We start from the raw sequence: 22,798 nt of genomic DNA, 5'->3' as shown, positions 1-22,798 counted from the left end.
GTCAAACATGACCGAACATTAAAGCACACAAGGCTCAGGGTTACGTTGAAGTACAGAAGGGTGAACAGACCAGTATACAGCTGGAAGTGCCAGGACCAGAGGGCTTGAGAACACCATGTGCAGAATCCTCCAATCACGGATAAAGCATAGGCCCGTTTAAAGTTACTGGTCTACTCTGCCCTGAATATGAAGATTATATAAAAAGGAATAATAGCCCTACAGAAAATGCATTCATTAAAGTTAATGTGTGAATTCCCTGGGCGATGGATCCCAGAATAATTTAGTGAATTATTCAAGCCTGTGTTTCCCAGTATGGTGTAGGCAGTTATTGAATAACCTTTGCTAAAGATCACACAAATCCATCCAGGGATCATGTGAGATTTTCTCGGGATTTCTTTCTTCAATATCAACAAAAAATCGGTGATTTGGTGAAACATGCCCAGTAGATGGCACCAACACAAAACTCATCGCAAGACCACAAACGGCTTTTAAGGGCCAACCACAAATTAATATTGAACATACTACCTTAAATTACTATAATCATTGTGATCTTCTTACTTAATGAAGCATGTCTCCTTTACATACAGTAACATGCAATTTAATTAACTAAGTTTATTGTTGAAATATTGAAATCAGCTAACTGACAAAAATACCTTAATCAAATATGAAATGCTATGATACATTACTTGTCATACTCATAATAACGTACCATTCATGCATAAATCATTACCTTCGCTATATAGCAAAGGGCTTGCTTGGACCCCAATTCTATGGCACAAAATTATTTGAAACATTTCCATCAGGCAAGATATATGACCTACGACAGAGTATTAGGGCCACACGTGAAGAAAAAAAATATTTTTGCCGTGACGAGATCAAAATCGACACTTCGACTTTAAAATCAACATGTCGACATTAAATTCAAAATGTCGACAATAAAGTTGAAATGTAATTTCGACTTTAATCTCGATGTGTCGACTTTAAACTCGAAATGTCGAGAATAAAGTTGAAACATAATATCGACTTTAATCTAAACGATTTTTTCCATACAACCTTTTCAGCGTCCATACACTGTGGCTCTGCGCTAAAACAGCGAGGATCTCTTTATTGTTCAACCCGATTCTGAAATACAATTTTACCAAATCATCCATACAAGCCAACGGATTCGGGACTCTCTAAGGCCCCGTCCACACGAAACCGTTTCGTTTTCGATCTATCCGGTTTCGGAGTATCTCCGTAAAGACGGAGTCAAGCGAAACCGGGTAGATCTGTAGAAACGCTGTAGTACACATGCCAGGCCCATAAGGGCCGCTGCTTCTGCTACAGAAATCCAGAAGAAAATTAAATCAGAAGAAGAGGCGAGCATGCGCATAAAGGCTGCCCCCCGAACCACGAACAACACAAACAAACAGTCAGTCAACCGTCTCAATAAATAATGGCTTAGCAACCCAACAAGGGACATAATCTGCTGCAGAACGATTACAAGCCTGTAGTCCGCCATCATCTTTGTTGTTGTGAGTTCTGAGACTCTGCGGGCTTAACAGTCATTGGCTAGAGGGTCGAGGGGTGGGGCGATGACGTCATGGTTTACGGTTTCAGTCGGTTTCAGGCGTCCACACGAATCTAAAAGAAACCGGGTAGATTTGAAACCACTTCCGAGGGTGGTTTCAGAAGTTTACGGTTTCGGTCAGCGGATTCGCCGGCTTCGTGTGGACGGAAGGCCGAACCGTACAAGACCTTTGTGGTTTCGCCATGAAATCGGCTTTGTGTGGAAGGGCCTAAATCGATGCCACTTCGACCTGGGCGGGACTTTACGTCCTACGTCACTCGCTATGGGTGTGCATATGTGCGCGTAGCCGTTTGTCTCAGGGCTCTGTGCACGAACTCCCTTGCACTACAGGCTATATTTCTACAAATGACTTACTATTACTAGCGATTAACATGACGAAACACCACGAACTAAGCTAACATAAGACTATAGCCATACCAGATAACGTCATACCAGCTAACCCTAACTATTTCTATTAAACTTATTGCTTCCCACGTCTGCGTCTGCATCTTTCCCACTCCTGGCTAATAGTTTCAGCTTTTGTACTGTATATCAGAAATGATCACCCTGTACCTCACTGCTGACTTGTTGATGTTTTGTGAGCACTCACGCATTTCTCTAGGTATCTTAAGTTTCCTACTGGAGTCATCAAAACTTTGGACTTTGCTATTGTACGAAATATTGTGTTGCAAAAACACTTTTCTCTATTCTCGCTCGTTCGTAATTCCTATATCAATAGCCTACTCGCCAATAATATAATAATAGGCTATATATGAAAATTGAGAAACGGCAATCTCATACAATCTTTTTCAAGCCACTGATTGTTTATATGTAGGGTACAGCTGGCTTGCCGTGTGAATATGCATAACTTTTCATTTATATTCATTCAAAATATTAACATAGCCTACTATTTTAAAACTAAAGAAGCTGGTGTTTTGTTTTATATAATTTGTTGATATTGTTCAGTAGTTACATGCCTACATGAGGCCGTAGCACAGTTAACAGACGAGCTGAGCTGGTGAAGTCATCCAGTCCGCTGCTGTTCCAATTGCAGGTGCATACTCCCGTCCTCGGAAGTGTTTACTTGAAGTCCGGACTTGCCAAGTACGAACTTCCAAGTCCGCGAGTAGCCTACGTAGTACGCGTACTAGGAATTGAGAAATGGCCATGAATTTGCCCAGAGAGGCGGGACCATTTGAAACGCGACTTGAATCTGACGATTCTGATTGGACAATGACAGATAATATGTCTAGAACACTGAAAACTACTTTTGCTGTGATAGAATTTGTTAGAAAAAAAATCCTCTTTCTCCCAGTTTGTAGTGCGTCGCCCAAATCGCCCCTATACACCTTCCGCCCCTGGCGGCAAGTATATGTATATGTGTGGGAAACACTGCATTAGCTTGGTGGCTGGCATTAGCCACTATTACCTTTATTAAGTATGATTTAAGTACAATCATACAACAGATTAACAGATTGGGAAATCATTTAGAACTTTGTGCTTCCAGTTGATGGGTTATCATGACATTCAGCATCAGCATCCTTTTTGGTTCTGAAGGTAAAAAAAATTACAAAAAAATGAAAAACACAGAAGCATAAAGCAAACCATTCAAACATTTTTGTCAATAAATCCATTGAAACTACACTTTTTAAGACTACCATCCGTGTCCTGACCTTTGTTGGGTGTGGTCCTGAAGTTCTGTGTTGAGGGTCTCTGGCAGTAGAAAGCAGAGGATCCCGCCTATGAGGGGAATGGTGCCATACAACACCATAGGGATGGCAGAGTGGTACACATCTAGCAGCCTGATGAGAGGGGCTAGGATGCCCCCGATACGAGCACACGTGGAGTTCAGCCCTACCCCACTCTGCCTAGAACCATTAAACAAATCGCCTGTAAACATCTATCATCTTAAAAAGATTGGGAATCTTTCTGCATGTCTTCGCCAACAACTCTATGTTAGAAAATGTTCAACCAATCACACAATTGGGATGCCTATATGCCCATTTATATCCACATTGTTATAAAAAGGTATTCATGACATCAAGACAACTTTGGGGACTGAATTGACCTCAGATGCATGTCTTAAACTTCAAATGATGCAACCAAAAAATCCTTCTAATGTTTTCTTCTCTGCCTGTGGAAAAAAGTGATGGAAGTTATATCTTATTTTTCATAGTTTAGGAGGACTTTAGGCGGTTTACCTGAGGATAGTGGGGTACAGCTCTGCAGTGAACACATAGAGCATAGTAAAGGAAGATGTAGCAGCATACTTCCCAAGTACAGCGATGACCGTCACAACCACAGGAAGGTCTATGGGTCATAGAATAATTTTATAAATTGAGAGTCACGCATGTAACTAAGTTCCATGAATTCCTACTGAGTTCCAGAGGCAGTGCTTTAGCAATAGATGTCTCCCTCTTCGCATGTGCAGCTCGAGTGTGTATACCAAAGTAGTGACGTTGTGACCCTGAGTGACGTAGGGCGCTATCCGCCAAATAGCATAAAATTCATCCTGAACATTATCAGAGAACAGTGACAGAAAACTCTGGCATTCATCCGGAATTCATAGAACAGTAGTTACATGGGTAACTCTCGTTCCATTTCATTCCTACTGACTGTCAGAGGCAGTGCTTTAGCACTGGATGACATATACCAACGAAGTCAAGAGGATTCTTGCACCCATCTCATTGAGTGCAGGCTGCTGGCCTAGGCAGGACAGCTGCCGCAACAGCGTGGGGGCAGCTACATTGACCCTGTAGAACCAGGCAGGTGCATGGCGAAGCCCAGGTCACCGCCACTCATATGTCCTCTAAGGGTACACCCCTCAATGCCGCCCGGAGACACAGATGGTGGAATGGCATTTAACCTTAAAGGGCACGGGCAGGCCCTTGGTCTTGTATGTCTCAGGGATGGCTTCCAAAATCCAGTTGGCCAGCCCCTGCTTGGACAAGGTCTGGCCCCTCCTGAGTCCGTCAGAGGCTTTCAGACTGCCGAAAGCCAGACATTGCCTCCATTTTCCATCAGAGTGCCTGCACTGGTCAGAATAGTATTGCCCTTTCATCCCCATCGCCCGGCAGGGGTGTGGGATCCTATGCCGCCAGTGTGAGGCCTAGATTGGCATTGGCATCGGCATCTACCCGGCGCAACAACGGGGAGGCAATCATCTGCCGGGAGTCGAATCCCATCTAAATGAACACCACGGCCTGGTTGGGTGAGAGGGAGCTCTTGCTGTAGTTGACAGGGACCCCTGTCAACTGCTGGGGTCAACTACCCCACGTGACTTACTCTATCGTGGACTGCCCTCTCCCTGATCCGGGCACAGACAAGCAAGCCGCCAAGATAAGGAAGAACGCGAAGGCCCTTGGCCTCCATCGGTAGGGCGGGTAAGATTGGGGTCACAATATTAAAAGTTTGTTATGAGGAATTCAAATATGACGATATGATATGATTTTTAGGATAGGATAACTTTCTTAATCAGAAATCTTACCCTTTCAAACCCATTTTATTATATTTTATTAGATATTTAAGAAATTATTTATATTTACATATTTATTAATAGGTGAACTGCATGTACATCACTCGATACAATTTCAAGGAACAATCTCCTGACCCTAACCGTACTATTGGTCTACGAGTGCATTCATCTCTTGGCTCTGTTCCGAGCCGGCTACATTATGGTATCTAAGCAGGGAACACTCTTACCGAAGCCAGCTTTTTATCCGGTCCGTAGAGAAACCCTCTACCAAGCCCACCGTATCGGTCATAGGACGAAACAATACCTCGGCTCTGTGCCAAACGGGCTACCTTACGGCCTACGAGCAGGGAACACTCTGATGCCGAAGCCAGCCGTTTCCCCGGTCGGACATCTTCTCTCGACCTGCACTTGTGGGGGATACATCCAGTAGTAAGGCACTGCCTCTGGCAGTCAGTAGGGATAGAAATGTATTTCTAGTTGGATGACATCCTGCAAAAGGTAAAGGCTATTATAACTAACTATTATAGTTACCCTTTGGAATAGCAAGGATCACAAGGCAAGCAGTGCCGGCCCCGAACAAGGCAGCTGCTTGACTTTTTCTCCTCCCAAAGTACTCAAGGAATAAAATACTGCCCATGCGTGCAGGGATTTCTACAAGGCCAAATATGAACTGAGTGAGGTAGATATCCAAGCCAAAATTTTCAACATTTAGGCTGACTCCAAAGTAAACCACACTTGTTGCGAACCTAAAGACAGGACATCGTAAAAGTGTTAGCAATCTTAATCATTGTTGTCATTTGGAATCAGCATTTGTTCTAAAATGTGTACATGGCATTTTGAAGAAACTTAAGGAGCAGTACTAAGCAGTAGCAATACTCACCACAAAGAGTTCATGATGAGAACACGTTTCCTTAAATAAGACACCCTAAACAAGTCCGGCATGCTTCCAGTTTTTGATGTGTTCTCAGACTCCAACTAAGACAAAAGGTATAAAACAAAAGTTAAGTGATTAAAAAAAATAAAAAGGGTTTTGCAGGTCATGGTGATTTTGGATTTTGAATGTGTTTTCTATTGGAGGAGGGAGAAGTGTGGCTTCCCTTCAATAGGTAACTCACCTGGCTGAGCATGGCTTCAGAGATTGTTCTTCCATTCACCCTGGCTGCCACCAGGACCTCTTTACATGCCTCCTTCATCCTTCCCTGGGTCATGAGCCATCGGGCGGATTCAGGCAGGAGCCTGGAACGTCACACAGGTCAAACATGACCGATCATTAAAGCACACAAGGCTTAGGGTTACGTTGAAGTACAGAAGAGTGAACAGACCAGTATACGGCTGGAAGTGCCAGGACCAGAGGGACTGAGAACGCTAGGTGCAGAATCCTCCAATCACGGATAAAGTAGGCAACGCCTGCCATCACCAACTGTCCGACAGCAAAAAAAGTGTGTGCAGAGATTGTGACGAAGGCCCTTTTAGAGGTACTGGTCCACTCTGCCCCTTTAGAGTGGAAACATGATCAAAATCACCCATCAGAAAACAATAATTGTTTTCACTTGATTTTTATGAAAGTTAAAGGGGTAGTTCGGAATTTTGGACATAGGGCCTGATTCCGAAGTGAGCATTGGTATTCTATATCACTGGAGACAGTTTTCAACACATTTCATTCAGTCCTTCTAGTTGCAGAGTTCGCTCGTGCTAGGCTAGCGCAAGTCAACGGGCAATGCTAGCCTGCTATTAAAAACAGTCGTACCCACTCCACAGTACACCCGAGGTAAATCAATTATAACGACAGACTATACATCTAAATGTCTGTTTATAGAATAATGTTAGAAATAAAACCAACCTTGCATTGCATTGCATTTTGAGGGAATTGCGGGGTCTCAGCAGCAGTGTTTATATTCCTGTACGTAGGCTACGGCAGCGGCGGACTGATACCTAGGTTACCTGCCGCTGTCATTGATACAAACGCAGAGTACAGTGAACGAAGGAATTCTACAAGCGTATTAAATTAACAAGATATGGCCACGTTTGGAGGAGTTAGCGATGCATCTGCTTTTGAAGACGATTATGATGAATTTGTTGTATCCAACGAACCGTACATGTACGAGCCGGTGTTTTGATGTCAAAGCCAGCAGCAACAAGCCACAGATGAGTCCTTTCTGGATCTCGCACTGGAAATTGGTGGAAACTTTGTGGTGCCCATCTGTACCGTTTATTTCTACAATTTCTAAAAGCATATGGAACCATCATGTTGCCTAGTCGTTCAATTGCGCTTCTGTCCCACGCTTCTCTGTTTACGTTCTTCTGTCGTGATTCAGTTACAAACCTAACCAGCGCATAGTAGAATTCCGCTTCTGCTGAGAAAATAGTCCCTCGATGATTCATGCGATGCATGGTTAGTTTTATTTCTAACATTATTCTATCAACACAGACATTTAAATCTATAGTCTGGCGTTATAATTGATTTACCTCGGGTGTACTGTGGAGTGGGTAAGACTGTTTTTAATAGCAGGCTAGCATTGCCCGTTGACTTGCGCTAGCCTAGCACGAGCGAACTCTGCAACTAGAAGGACTGAATGAAATGTGTTGAAACTGTCTCCAGTGATATAGAATACCAATGCTCACTTCGGAATCAGGCCCTATGTCCAAAATTCCGAACTACCTCTTTAAGTAATTTAGTAACTGGCAGAAAATACCTATAAAATACACATGCAACAGGGGGAGACACAGGGCATGAGAACAAAGAAAACACTTACACCAGCTTCTTCTAACAAGACAACACAAGTTAATTGTAAAAAGTTACTCACCTAATACAAATGCATTAATTAAAATCCCTGATGCTGCGGTAGCAACTACAAACCGAAAAGCCATGTACACATAGATGTGTGGAGCAAAGGCAGAGCCAACACCAAACAGGAGCTGGAGACACATGGAGAGGAGGACCACAAACCGACGGCCAAGCCTGCAATACAGGAGGACCATCATGGAGATCGCTTCAACAAAATAGAACAAGGGACAAATGTAATATGCTGCATTAAATTGCAACTAACTGCAGACTAACCGTTTGGATAAGAGGCCTATAATACATTTTCAAACTGATGGAGGATGATTTTTACTATATTTTAATACTTTTATAAGTGCTAATTCTAACTATCTGTTGTTAGTAAGTGGTCGTTCAAGCTCATTTTGATCACCAGGTGTGGACAATAGAATTGATTGTAGGGCAGAGCTAAGTCTGCCTTAGCTTGGTTTTGCACTTTTGCGTCAGCTCTAATGTCAGGCCCCTTCAAGGCAAACTGGGTCAAACAAAGACACAGGGAGTCTCTCTGCGGGAATCCCTCGAGGAAAACCAGCAACTATTTCTCCTCCCACCCATTGTAGCTATGTGCCGTACCTCATCAACGTCAGTATATCTAACCAAAGAAGACGCCACCTAGGACCCTATGCTCGGCGCTGCTATCGATCCAATCTGTGCTACCCACCGCTCTCTACCTACAATGACATTGAAGTGATGGGGGGACTCTGGAACTGCCAATCAGCTGTTATAAAGGCAGACTCCATTTCGGCCAACACATCCCTCTTGACTCTCCACTTCCTAGCCCTTACAGAGACTAGGATCACCCCTGAGGAAACTGCAACTCCAGCTGCCCCCTCAACCCCCAAATTTTTGTTACACACACAACCCATCAGGGCGAGGGGGAGGGACTGAACCCCTAATCTTGCCAAGGTGATCCTTCCCCGGTAACACTTGACCAGATGTGCATTCGAACCTCACACTGTTGCAGTTACCCAGATCATAGAGCAGAGTTACGGGCAGCTGAAAGGAAATAGAAGAGATCAGAGTCCAGTGTTGAACTCTCTCACTACCTTCTCCTCCTCTCAGAATTGACCTCCAAGGTGTCAACAGTAGCGATGTAACGGTATACCCCGATACAAATGTTGGCGATAACAATTACCGTTTTCATTTCAAATAAACTCATTGGTGGAGTGTGGCGCTAATCAGGACACTATTTTTTAACCTTAGCTTAAGAGCTAGACGGATGCCCACGTTTATTAAACAGTAGTAGATTACAGTATTTTATTACATGCATTTAATTAATATTTGTCCAAGTTAAGTAAATGGTTAAATTCTAGCGAAGTTGGATAGCTTAAATATACTAAGTCACGGTGGCGTTCTGAACCACGTGTCTTTGAAAACATGGAACATGTTTGCCCTGTAAGATGATGAATTTCTAGCCGATCATTTTCTTTTGATTTAGCAATAAAAAAAACTATAGGCAAAATGTATATATATTGACATGAATAGTAGCCTAATGATGATGATCCCCATAATAATTAATAACAATAATGACATGCTTATTCTTTTTTTTTTACAGAGAGGACAGAGAGTTAGGCAACAAAGTACTGCTACTGGTTCATCCGTGACACAGACACTTGAGCAAGGATTACAAAAAAAGTCTGCTTATGCGCCTGCATCCATAAATGCTCAAGATCTGAAGATCTGAACAGGTGACTCAAGACTCACCTGTTCAGAGTCCACCTCGACACTGCATAGCCACCCCCCCCCCCCTTCTGGCCACCATTGTATTGCATTGTATTGTATTGCACTGTATTGTATTAAAGCACTTAACTGTGTAGCAACTGCTGCTATCATGGCTGTAACACGGGAATTGATTAGCCTAGCGATTGTGGTACTTGCACTTGGTTCTATGAACATCCTTTCTGTACCGACAGCGATATATTGATGCACTTCTTATGACAAATGTACTTATTGTAAGTCGCTTTGAATAAAAGCGTCTGCTAAATTCCCTAAATGTAAATGTAAATGTAAATGTAAGATCTGACTGCAGCCTTTCCAGATGGTTGAGAGGCCTGGCTTTCTAAGGATGATGAAGGTTGCCGTGCCTCTTTACAAAGTGCCTTCACGCAATTATTTTTCTAAGACTGAAATACCAAAGATGTACAACATAGTCAAAGCTGATCTTAATAAAAGTTTGGCTCACGGTGAATTCTTTGCTGCAACTACTGACCTCTGGACCAGTGAAAGAGGGGGTGGTCTACCATACATCAGCTTTACAATTCATTATCTCTCCCCAGACTGGCAACTGGAATCACACTGCTTAGAAACCCAATTTTTTCCAGAAGATATTCAAAATATTACAGAGTTTTTTGAAAATAGAGTGTGAGATAAACAAGACAGATCTGGTCTCCATAACGACAGATAATGCAACGATTATGATCAAGGCCTTTGAACAGTTTCCAGATCTGTGGCTTGGATGCTTTGGTCACAATTTGAATCTGGCCATCTCAAAGGCTCTGAAAATTCTGAGAGTTGAAACAGCAATCAGGGCCTGTCGTCACCTGGTCCAGGGCTTCTCATGGAGCTGGAAGAGAAAGAGAGGACTGACAGAAATGCAAGCTGCCCTCAACTTGCCACAGAAGGCTCTCATCCATGATGTCGTGACCAGATTGGGATCTACATACAAGATGCTTGATCGTTTCCTCAGCCAGCAGCAGGCTGTGCAACACTGGCAGTCTGTGCATCACTGGCTGCAGAAAGGGGAGTTTGGCATCTGATGCCCAAGGATGGTGACATAGTTGTTATGGAGCAATTCTGCCAGCTCCTTGAACCACTGAGAAAATTTACAGATGCACTCGGCTCAGAGACATGAGTCACTTTATCAGCCATTAAGCCAGTTCTTGACCACATCACTGGTGATGTCCTGGAGGAAAATGTTGAGGATCCGGCCGGCCCCTGACCAAGCAGATGAAACAGGTAATGAGAGAAGACCTAAATAAGCAGTACACAGAGAAAGCAAAGGATGTCATGAAGATGGCTTGTTTCATTGACCCCAGGTACAAAACTAACTTTTTATATGATCCTGTGGATGATGTAGTTGACAGCTGTGTCCATTAGGCCTTGAAGCTGACACCTTTACAAGTCAGGCAGGATCCACAAAGCACCAGCAGTAGCATCAGAAGGGAAAGGCCTGGCTGGGTTGCTAAAAAAAATCAACTCAACAAGGCAGCAGAGATCTGAAGAGGGTTCAGTTCCAGACACCCCAGGAGATTCAGTGAAGGAGGAAGTCAAGGTCTACATGTCTCTGCCATCCATTCCAGCCAAGGATGATCCACTGTTGTGGTGGAGGGGCCATGAATCAGAGCTGCCTCATCATGCCAGGATTACAAAAAAACATTAGTGTATCCCAGCAACCAGTGTTCCATCAGAGAGATTATTCAGTGCCAGTGGGTACATTGTTTCCCTTAAACCAGACAAGGTAAATATGTTGACATTTTTACATTTCAATCTCAAGTGAATATAGACAGCCATGATGCTGGATCACCAGCATCTTATTTGTTGATGATGGAGAGAATAAGTATACAATCAGTTTCCGTTCCATTGATTTGTTTACATATTGTTTTTGTTTTTATTTTAATGCCATCAATACTTGAACATCTGGATTTGATTACTATTAATAGATTGTTAGTGGCTATTTATTTTAAATGCACTATTTTTTTAAACTTTACTTGTACAGTGTTCATGTGTACAGTTTTACATTTTAAAAGTGGTGTTTCTTAGATTTTTCTTGAAAAGCTTTGATTAAGCCTGCACTACTGTTTCCTGACAAATAAGATGTTTTCACGCTTAACCCTTGTTCCTTCGATGTTAAAAGTTGCTCTATTTCAGTTTCCGTAGTGCTTTCTGAACATATTGAACACACTTTTAAAAGTACCGCGATAATACCAAAAACCGGGATAATTTGATCACAATGAGGTTAAATTTTCATACCGTTACACCCCTAGTCAACAGCCAAATCTGCCTTCTATAGCACCAAAGTAAACTGCTCTGTCTCCAAACTCAGGAAACCGTTTTCCATATTCTCTGTAATAAGAGTATACAATTAATATTAAGTTAAATCTTACCACCAACCACTAGGTGTGCGCCCCTTGTAACTAATTGTATATTAACCAACCTGTATCATTAGAATAAGACAATGAAAAGCCACGCTTGAGTCACTAGCTCACGGAGTTAATTAAATAAAGCCACCTGTTCTTAAAGTCAGTTTCTGATTAATGTAGTAACATGACATTCTCTTCCCTCCTCACCCCTCCTTGCTCCCTCACAGCTGAGGAATTTGTTAGCTACTTTACCAAGAAGGTGAAAGACATCAGCTCCTCTTTCACTGCTGCCGGCATCCTCCTTTCCCCTATCCCAACCTCTATTTTTATCCACTTTCTGCTCTCTACTCCGAAGATGTCAACAGAATAGTTACGTCTAACCACCCAGCCTGCCACCTTTACTCGATTCCCTTCTACCTTATCCAGGCCGTCTCAAGCAACATTTTGCCATTCCTCCCCACTCTAATATAACTCCTCCCTCACTTCAGGCCTTATTTCAGCATCCTTTAAGACTGCTAGAATCAAGCCGCTCATTAAGAAACCCACCCTTGACGCCACTGACATCCGGAATGACACAACTTCCTTCAATCCTTTCTAAAACACTGGAACTTGCCATCTCTAACCAACTGTCCTACTATCTCTCACAAAGCAATGTGGTTAACCCTTATCAGTCAGGCTTCTAGATTGCCCTCCTCACGGTGAGCCTCGTCCCTCTCTTCGGTTCTGATTCTCCTTAACCTGTCGTTCGACACAGTGGAAAACCAGATTCTCCTCACCACTCCCGCTGAACTCGGCATTACTGACACCTATCAGTTCACATGGAACTATTTGTTGCAGTTAACTCCTGTCCTAAATTAACCACTGTGGTTAGATAAGACTAAATGAAAATGCAAAACTCAAAAGTTCTGCAGGTAATTCAAAATAAGGATTGCAAATATAATCCTCCTCATCCTCATCGTCATCCGCTTATCCGGGGTCGGGTCGCGGGGGGAGCAGCTCAAGCAGGGGGCCCCAGACTTCCCTTTCCCGGGCCACATTGACCAGCTCTGACGGGGGGATCCCGAGGCGTTCCCAGGCCAGTGTTGAGATATAATCTCTCCACCTAGTCCTGGGTCTTCCCCGAGGTTTCCTCCCCACTGGACGTGCCTGAAACACCTCCCAAGGAAGGCGCCCAGTGGGCATCCTTACCAGATGCCCGAACCACCTCAGCTGACTCCTTTCTAAGTAAAGGAGCAGCGGCTCTAATCCGAGTTCCTCACGGATGGCTGAGCTTCTCACCCTATCCCTAAGGGAGACGCCAGCCACCCTTCTGAGAAAACTCATCTCGGCCGCTTGTACCCGCGATCTCGTCCTTTCGGTCATCACCCAGCCCTCATGACCATAGGTGAGGATAGGAACGAAGATCGACCGGTAGATCGAGAGCTTTGCCTTGCGGCTCAGCTCTCTTTTCGTTACAACGGTGCGGTAAAGCGAACGCAATACCGCCCCCGCTGCTCCGATTCTCCGGCCAATCTCACGCTCCATAGTACCCTCACTCGCGAACAAGACCCCGAGGTACTTGAACTCCTTCACTTGGGCTAAGGACTCATTTCCTACCCGGAGTAAGCAATCCACCGGTTTCCTGCTAAGAGTCATGGCCTCAGATTTAGCGGTGCTGATCCTCATCCCAGCCGCCTCACACTCGGCATATTGACATGAATAGTAGCCTAATGATGATGATCCCCATAATAATTAATAACAATAATGACATGCTTATTCTTTTTTTTTTACAGAGAGGACAGAGAGTTAGGCAACAAAGTACTGCTACTGGTTCATCCGTGACACAGACACTTGAGCAAGGATTACAAAAAAAGTCTGCTTATGCGCCTGCATCCATAAATGCTCAAGATCTGAAGATCTGAACAGGTGACTCAAGACTCACCTGTTCAGAGTCCACCTCGACACTGCATAGCCACCCCCCCCCCCCTTCTGGCCACCATTGTATTGCATTGTATTGTATTGCACTGTATTGTATTAAAGCACTTAACTGTGTAGCAACTGCTGCTATCATGGCTGTAACACGGGAATTGATTAGCCTAGCGATTGTGGTACTTGCACTTGGTTCTATGAACATCCTTTCTGTACCGACAGCGATATATTGATGCACTTCTTATGACAAATGTACTTATTGTAAGTCGCTTTGAATAAAAGCGTCTGCTAAATTCCCTAAATGTAAATGTAAATGTAAATGTAAGATCTGACTGCAGCCTTTCCAGATGGTTGAGAGGCCTGGCTTTCTAAGGATGATGAAGGTTGCCGTGCCTCTTTACAAAGTGCCTTCACGCAATTATTTTTCTAAGACTGAAATACCAAAGATGTACAACATAGTCAAAGCTGATCTTAATAAAAGTTTGGCTCACGGTGAATTCTTTGCTGCAACTACTGACCTCTGGACCAGTGAAAGAGGGGGTGGTCTACCATACATCAGCTTTACAATTCATTATCTCTCCCCAGACTGGCAACTGGAATCACACTGCTTAGAAACCCAATTTTTTCCAGAAGATATTCAAAATATTACAGAGTTTTTTGAAAATAGAGTGTGAGATAAACAAGACAGATCTGGTCTCCATAACGACAGATAATGCAACGATTATGATCAAGGCCTTTGAACAGTTTCCAGATCTGTGGCTTGGATGCTTTGGTCACAATTTGAATCTGGCCATCTCAAAGGCTCTGAAAATTCTGAGAGTTGAAACAGCAATCAGGGCCTGTCGTCACCTGGTCCAGGGCTTCTCATGGAGCTGGAAGAGAAAGAGAGGACTGACAGAAATGCAAGCTGCCCTCAACTTGCCACAGAAGGCTCTCATCCATGATGTCGTGACCAGATTGGGATCTACATACAAGATGCTTGATCGTTTCCTCAGCCAGCAGCAGGCTGTGCAACACTGGCAGTCTGTGCATCACTGGCTGCAGAAAGGGGAGTTTGGCATCTGATGCCCAAGGATGGTGACATAGTTGTTATGGAGCAATTCTGCCAGCTCCTTGAACCACTGAGAAAATTTACAGATGCACTCGGCTCAGAGACATGAGTCACTTTATCAGCCATTAAGCCAGTTCTTGACCACATCACTGGTGATGTCCTGGAGGAAAATGTTGAGGATCCGGCCGGCCCCTGACCAAGCAGATGAAACAGGTAATGAGAGAAGACCTAAATAAGCAGTACACAGAGAAAGCAAAGGATGTCATGAAGATGGCTTGTTTCATTGACCCCAGGTACAAAACTAACTTTTTATATGATCCTGTGGATGATGTAGTTGACAGCTGTGTCCATTAGGCCTTGAAGCTGACACCTTTACAAGTCAGGCAGGATCCACAAAGCACCAGCAGTAGCATCAGAAGGGAAAGGCCTGGCTGGGTTGCTAAAAAAAATCAACTCAACAAGGCAGCAGAGATCTGAAGAGGGTTCAGTTCCAGACACCCCAGGAGATTCAGTGAAGGAGGAAGTCAAGGTCTACATGTCTCTGCCATCCATTCCAGCCAAGGATGATCCACTGTTGTGGTGGAGGGGCCATGAATCAGAGCTGCCTCATCATGCCAGGATTACAAAAAAACATTAGTGTATCCCAGCAACCAGTGTTCCATCAGAGAGATTATTCAGTGCCAGTGGGTACATTGTTTCCCTTAAACCAGACAAGGTAAATATGTTGACATTTTTACATTTCAATCTCAAGTGAATATAGACAGCCATGATGCTGGATCACCAGCATCTTATTTGTTGATGATGGAGAGAATAAGTATACAATCAGTTTCCGTTCCATTGATTTGTTTACATATTGTTTTTGTTTTTATTTTAATGCCATCAATACTTGAACATCTGGATTTGATTACTATTAATAGATTGTTAGTGGCTATTTATTTTAAATGCACTATTTTTTTAAACTTTACTTGTACAGTGTTCATGTGTACAGTTTTACATTTTAAAAGTGGTGTTTCTTAGATTTTTCTTGAAAAGCTTTGATTAAGCCTGCACTACTGTTTCCTGACAAATAAGATGTTTTCACGCTTAACCCTTGTTCCTTCGATGTTAAAAGTTGCTCTATTTCAGTTTCCGTAGTGCTTTCTGAACATATTGAACACACTTTTAAAAGTACCGCGATAATACCAAAAACCGGGATAATTTGATCACAATGAGGTTAAATTTTCATACCGTTACACCCCTAGTCAACAGCCAAATCTGCCTTCTATAGCACCAAAGTAAACTGCTCTGTCTCCAAACTCAGGAAACCGTTTTCCATATTCTCTGTAATAAGAGTATACAATTAATATTAAGTTAAATCTTACCACCAACCACTAGGTGTGCGCCCCTTGTAACTAATTGTATATTAACCAACCTGTATCATTAGAATAAGACAATGAAAAGCCACGCTTGAGTCACTAGCTCACGGAGTTAATTAAATAAAGCCACCTGTTCTTAAAGTCAGTTTCTGATTAATGTAGTAACATGACATTCTCTTCCCTCCTCACCCCTCCTTGCTCCCTCACAGCTGAGGAATTTGTTAGCTACTTTACCAAGAAGGTGAAAGACATCAGCTCCTCTTTCACTGCTGCCGGCATCCTCCTTTCCCCTATCCCAACCTCTATTTTTATCCACTTTCTGCTCTCTACTCCGAAGATGTCAACAGAATAGTTACGTCTAACCACCCAGCCTGCCACCTTTACTCGATTCCCTTCTACCTTATCCAGGCCGTCTCAAGCAACATTTTGCCATTCCTCCCCACTCTAATATAACTCCTCCCTCACTTCAGGCCTTATTTCAGCATCCTTTAAGACTGCTAGAATCAAGCCGCTCATTAAGAAACCCACCCTTGACGCCACTGACATCCGGAATGACACAACTTCCTTCAATCCTTTCTAAAACACTGGAACTTGCCATCTCTAACCAACTGTCCTACTATCTCTCACAAAGCAATGTGGTTAACCCTTATCAGTCAGGCTTCTAGATTGCCCTCCTCACGGTGAGCCTCGTCCCTCTCTTCGGTTCTGATTCTCCTTAACCTGTCGTTCGACACAGTGGAAAACCAGATTCTCCTCACCACTCCCGCTGAACTCGGCATTACTGACACCTATCAGTTCACATGGAACTATTTGTTGCAGTTAACTCCTGTCCTAAATTAACCACTGTGGTTAGATAAGACTAAATGAAAATGCAAAACTCAAAAGTTCTGCAGGTAATTCAAAATAAGGATTGCAAATATAATCCTCCTCATCCTCATCGTCATCCGCTTATCCGGGGTCGGGTCGCGGGGGGAGCAGCTCAAGCAGGGGGCCCCAGACTTCCCTTTCCCGGGCCACATTGACCAGCTCTGACGGGGGGATCCCGAGGCGTTCCCAGGCCAGTGTTGAGATATAATCTCTCCACCTAGTCCTGGGTCTTCCCCGAGGTTTCCTCCCCACTGGACGTGCCTGAAACACCTCCCAAGGAAGGCGCCCAGTGGGCATCCTTACCAGATGCCCGAACCACCTCAGCTGACTCCTTTCTAAGTAAAGGAGCAGCGGCTCTAATCCGAGTTCCTCACGGATGGCTGAGCTTCTCACCCTATCCCTAAGGGAGACGCCAGCCACCCTTCTGAGAAAACTCATCTCGGCCGCTTGTACCCGCGATCTCGTCCTTTCGGTCATCACCCAGCCCTCATGACCATAGGTGAGGATAGGAACGAAGATCGACCGGTAGATCGAGAGCTTTGCCTTGCGGCTCAGCTCTCTTTTCGTTACAACGGTGCGGTAAAGCGAACGCAATACCGCCCCCGCTGCTCCGATTCTCCGGCCAATCTCACGCTCCATAGTACCCTCACTCGCGAACAAGACCCCGAGGTACTTGAACTCCTTCACTTGGGCTAAGGACTCATTTCCTACCCGGAGTAAGCAATCCACCGGTTTCCTGCTAAGAGTCATGGCCTCAGATTTAGCGGTGCTGATCCTCATCCCAGCCGCCTCACACTCGGCCGCCAGCCGATCCAGTGAGTGCTGAAGGTCACAGGCCGATGATCCAATGAGGACCACATCATCTGCAAAAAGCAGTGACGAGATCCTCAGACCACCGAACTGCAACCCCTCCCCACCACGACTACGCCTCGATATCCTGTCCATGTATATCACAAACAGGATTGGTGACAAGGCGCAGCCCTGGCGGAGACCAGCACCCACTGAGAACGAAACTGACTGGCTGCCGAGAACACGAACACAGCTCTCGCTTTGGGAGTACAAAGATTGGATGGCCCTGAGGATAGACCCCCTTACCCCATACTCCCGCAGCACCTCCCACAGTTTCTCCCGGGGGACCCGGTCATACGCCTTCTCCAGATCCACAAAACACATGTAGACCGGATGGGCATACTCCCAGGCCCCCTCCAGGATCCTTGCGAGAGTAAAGAGCTGGTCCGTAGTTCCACGTCCGGGGCGAAAACCGCATTGTTCCTCTTCAATCTGAGGTTCGACGATCGGCCGAACCCTCCTTTCCAGCACCTTGGAGTAGACTTTACCAGGGAGGCTGAGAAGTGTGATACCCCGGTAATTGGCACACACTCTCTGGTCCCCCTTTTTGAACAGGGGAACCACCACCCCGGTTTGCCACTCCTTTGGCACTGTACCCGACTCCCACGCGATGTTGAATAGGCGTGTCAACCATGACAGCCCCTCAACACCCAGAGCCTTTAGCATTTCTGGCTGGATCTCATCAATCCCTGGGGCTTTGCCACTGCGGAGATGTTTGACTACCTCAGTGACCTCCACCAGGGAAATTGACGACGAAACACCATCAACCTCGAGCTCTGCCTCCAACATAGAGGGCGTGTTATTCGGATTCAGGAGTTCCTCAAAGTGTTCCTTCCAACGTCCGACGACCTCCTCAGTTGAGGTCAACAGAGTCCCATCCTTACTGTACACAGCTTGGATGGTTCCCCGTTTCCCCCTCCTGAGGTGCCGGATAGTCTTCCAGAAACACTTTGGTGCCGACCGAAAGTCCTTCTCCATGGCCTCTCCGAACTTCTCCCACACCCGCTGCTTAGCCTCCGACACGGCAGCCGCTGCAGCCCTTCGAGCCTGTCGGTACCCTGCAACCGAGTCAGGAGTCCTCCAGGATATCATATCCCGGAAGGCCTCCTTCTTCAGTCGGACGGCTTCCCTGACCACCGGTGTCCACCACGGTGTCCGAGGGTTACCGCCCCTTGAGGAGCCTAAGACCCTGAGGCCACAGCTTGCCACCGCAGCTTCAGCAATGGAGGCTTTGAACACCGCCCACTCCGGCTCAATGCCCCCAACCTCCACAGGAATGCCAGAAAAGCTCCGCCGGAGGTGTGAGTTGAAGATACCTAGGACGGGGGCCTCCTCCAGACGTTCCCAGTTCACCCGCACTACTCGTTTGGGCTTACCAGGTCTATCCGGAAATTTCCCCCATTCCCTGATCCAACTCACAACCAGATGGTGGTCGGTTGACAGTTCCGCCCCTCTCTTTACCCGAGTGTCCAAAACATGCGGCCTCAGATCAGATGACACGATCACGAAATCGATCATCGATCTTCGGCCTAGGGTACTCTGGTACCAGGTACACTTATGAGCACCCTTATGTTCGAACATGGTGTTTGTTATGGATAATCCATGACTAGCACAGAAATCCAATAACAAACGACCAATAATAATCATTATATAATCATAGGATTCAGCTCTAATCTCTGGCACTAGGTCAAAGACTGTCTTTCTGCTCCAGTCACGCCCCCCAGGTAGCGTCGCCCTTATATAGACGTCAAGGTCACACGCATTGTCCAGCTACTATAGGGAGATGACTCAGAGAAACACAAAATACCACATGAAAGAAAATGTTCTTTTCATTCTGGCTCCTACACTACTCCGTGTCCAAGCCCTGCACTTTTAACACCAGTGTCCCTCAAGACTCAGTGCTGGGACCCATTCTGTTCTCCCTATATACTAGATCCCTGGACTCTAATCACATCACAAATATCATCACTGCTACACTGACGCCACTCAGATATACCTCTCTTTCTCCTCCTCTGAAAGCCCCCTCATTGCAACACGCATCTCAGAATATCTGTCTGACATAAGCAGTTGTTAATCACTTGGAGATTTACTTGTGCAAGACTGAGCTTCTCCTTGTGCCAGGGAAAGATTGCCCTCACATGGTCGTATTGGTCACTGTCGAGGACATCACGGTATCTCCAGCACAGACTGCTGAAACCTTGCTGTGGTACTGGACAATCGTTATGCTGCAACGCAAACATCACAGCGGTGGCCTGATCCTTTAGATTTGCTCTCTACAACATCTGCAGGATCCAGACCTTCCTCATGAGAGAAACAGCTCGGCTCCGGGTCCAAGTGCTTGACATCTCCCGCCTAGACTACTGCAACTCACTCATGGCTGAGCTCACTGCCTCCGCGATCAAACCTTTGCAGTGTATCCAGAACAGTGCAGTTCACCTTGTGTTCAACCTACCAAAATTCTCCAATGTAACCCTCCTTTAGCATAGCCTCCACTGGCTCCCTGTAGTAGATCGCATCAGATTCAAGAAGATGGTACTGGCCTACAAGGCGGTCAATGGAACTGCCGCTGCCTACATCCAAGCTTTATTTAGACCAAACACCCCAGCTCGAACAATCCTCTCAACAACCTCAGCTGGATGTCTGGTACCGCCATCGCTACGAGCAAGCAAAGGTCAAACAACAAAACAACTTTGATTTGTTTAGTGATCTGGCACCACAGTGGTGGAACTAGTGCCCTGCCCATGTCAGGAGCACTGAGTCACTCAACAGCTCCTGCAAAAGACTCAAGACTCACTTGATCAGAGTTCACCAGGACTCTGCATAGCCTCCTCCCTTACTCCCAACCACCCCTGTTTACTGACACATTTTGTTATTATGAGCAGAGGTAACTGTAACATAATCTAATTTCAATCCCTTAATTAAGTATTTGTTTTACGTGATGTGAAGAGATTCTGTAGACCTACCTGTCGGCCATTGGTCCAAACACCAGCGCTCCGACCAAAAGACCTGCCATGTAGATGGTCTGTGTTGCCTCATTTAAAAGACTGTTGTCGCACACTAGATTAAACTGGGCCAAACAGAAGGAAACAAATTATGTATCCTCTATTTCTTGGTCTAGAGAAGTCCTATAGTTGTTGATTATAAAAACTAAAATAATAGCAATAATAATAACCTTTCGCCAAAGGCATATTAGTTATAAACAAACAGAAAATAGATTGTGTCGTTTTCAGTTGCTTTGGCCTACCTCTGTTACATAACTGGAGGATCTTTCAGGTTTATCGTAAACCCATCCGTTATGGCATTTTGTGGTACTATTAATCCCGTATGCTTCAATTGTTTCCAAATCCATGTCCACAGGTTTGAACATCGTGCAGCTTTCATACCTCCCATCTTCTCCAGTGGGGACGGTGAGGTTGAGCTGCTTTTCAGATGTCAAGTTAGGGCCAATGGCAATTATCCAGTCCGTGTTGCAGTGGTGGGGGAAGTTCATCCCAGTAAAAATTGAAAGAAACACATCCAATCCAAGATTAGTGTTCAAAATGAATAATGTTATCAACAAGCGTTTCTGGAAGAATCCAAACCCCCCAATTTCCTCAAGGATAAGTCCAAACTCGTTCATAATGGTACCAGGATGGAGGACTGTGTTTATGAGTTAGAAGCCTATGAGCAGCCTTCTAAAGAGCACTTGGAAGTGTTGTCTATCGGAGAGTTAGTTATCCACAGCTCCTCTGCCTTAGAGAGAGAGAGAGAGAGAGAGAGAGAGAGAGAGAGAGAGAGAGAGAGAGAGAGAGAGAGAGAGAGAGAGAGAGAGAGAGAGAGAGAGAGAGAGAGAGAGAGAGAGAGAGTCCAAAGTCTTTCAAGAGTTTTTATTACCCAAATGAAAACAGGCAAAGATAATAAACAAAACCTGCAAGGTTCATAAACTAACTTCAACTGCAATGATAACTGAATATCATTAAGGATAAGAGAAACAACAATAAAACGGAAAACGTTCTTCAAGGACCACACGATCACGCGTTCCGGGAACTTCGGTATAGATTCATAATTGATTTAGAATTTTCACTTTAGGTGCGTATCAACGTGCGCTACGTAAAATGAGCTGTGATCAAGTAGTGATTGATGGAGGGAACAAAGTGAGATATTTCTTAGCACCGGCAATGTCATCGGGCTTCCTGGCGCTGACCATGGGAACCAAGAGGTTCAATTACTTCACTTTTTACCTTGAAATGACTCATTCTGAGCCTTGCTGAAAACACATTGCTCCATCAGTTCTGACAATTACTGGTATATTTAAGATCAGGACAGCCGCCGCCCTCCTATTGACTTCAATAATAAATAAATATGTTTTTAGAAGAATATCTTAAAAAGCAAAGAATATTAAATGCTAGTGCGTGATACCAAGCTAATATGAACATTTTAAGTAGAGTAGAATGGAGTCTCTGTGAAAAATTGTGGAAGGAGTAGGGTTCCAAAATTTGTAGAGAATAATAAAGAAAGAAAGAAAGAAGAAAGCCTAAGAACAACAATAGTTGAGCGCTGCTTGCAGCGCCCACTTAATAAGCATTAAAGATGCTCGATTTTGTTTTAGTGGGTAGGCGCTACAGTTGTTGTATATATCCTGAGGGAAACACCTTATTTAGAGAACTGGATGTAGCCACATGTGAAAAGTCGCTAACTCTCGATGTCAGCTCGCTCGATGCCGTTTCGATGCATTTGCCATAATGGCCAGAATACGTGCGCACTCCAAAGTTAGGGGGCAGCTGACAGACCGCGGAGCTGTCTGACGAAGCGTCCCCCAGAAGGGGACGCTTCGTCCTGTAGTGTTGCGCACAACACAAGAGTGGGTA

At 44.8% G+C, this 22,798-nt stretch overlaps 1 protein-coding gene across 1 annotated transcript; it reads right to left on the bottom strand.

Annotated features, from left to right (window-relative positions):
* Window positions 1-2,973: 2,973 nt before the first annotated feature.
* LOC130377271 (solute carrier family 22 member 13-like) lies at window positions 2,974-21,570 on the bottom strand. Its single transcript, XM_056584312.1, has 10 exons — window positions 21,196-21,570; window positions 20,915-21,018; window positions 7,829-7,983; window positions 6,347-6,518; window positions 6,140-6,260; window positions 5,905-5,999; window positions 5,556-5,770; window positions 3,751-3,859; window positions 3,223-3,417; window positions 2,974-3,100 (listed from the first exon to the last, which is right to left on the bottom strand). Exons 1-10 carry the CDS (start codon window positions 21,568-21,570, stop codon window positions 3,037-3,039), a joined length of 1,605 nt encoding a protein of 534 aa, XP_056440287.1. The 3' UTR covers window positions 2,974-3,036.
* Between the last annotated feature and the right edge of the window lie 1,228 nt (window positions 21,571-22,798).

This window comes from Gadus chalcogrammus, chromosome 23, assembly GCF_026213295.1.
Source record: "Gadus chalcogrammus isolate NIFS_2021 chromosome 23, NIFS_Gcha_1.0, whole genome shotgun sequence".
Lineage (NCBI taxonomy): Eukaryota > Metazoa > Chordata > Actinopteri > Gadiformes > Gadidae > Gadus > Gadus chalcogrammus.
Note: the sequence above shows the minus strand (reverse complement) of the source record. Positions and strands in the feature narration are given on the sequence as shown.

What these genes read in the sequence shown, in the direction of transcription:
- LOC130377271 (XM_056584312.1), bottom strand. Translation starts at nt 21,570, where the DNA reads ATGAACGAGTTTGGACTTATCCTTGAGGAAATTGGGGGGTTTGGATTC. An exon ending in CTCATCATGAACTCTTTGTG is followed by an intron (nt 5,771 to 5,904) that starts GTGAGTATTGCT and finishes TCCTGTCTTTAG; the next exon opens with GTTCGCAACAAGTGTGGTTT. An exon ending in GATCCTTGCTATTCCAAAGG is followed by an intron (nt 3,860 to 5,555) that starts GTAACTATAATA and finishes TATGACCCATAG; the next exon opens with ACCTTCCTGTGGTTGTGACG.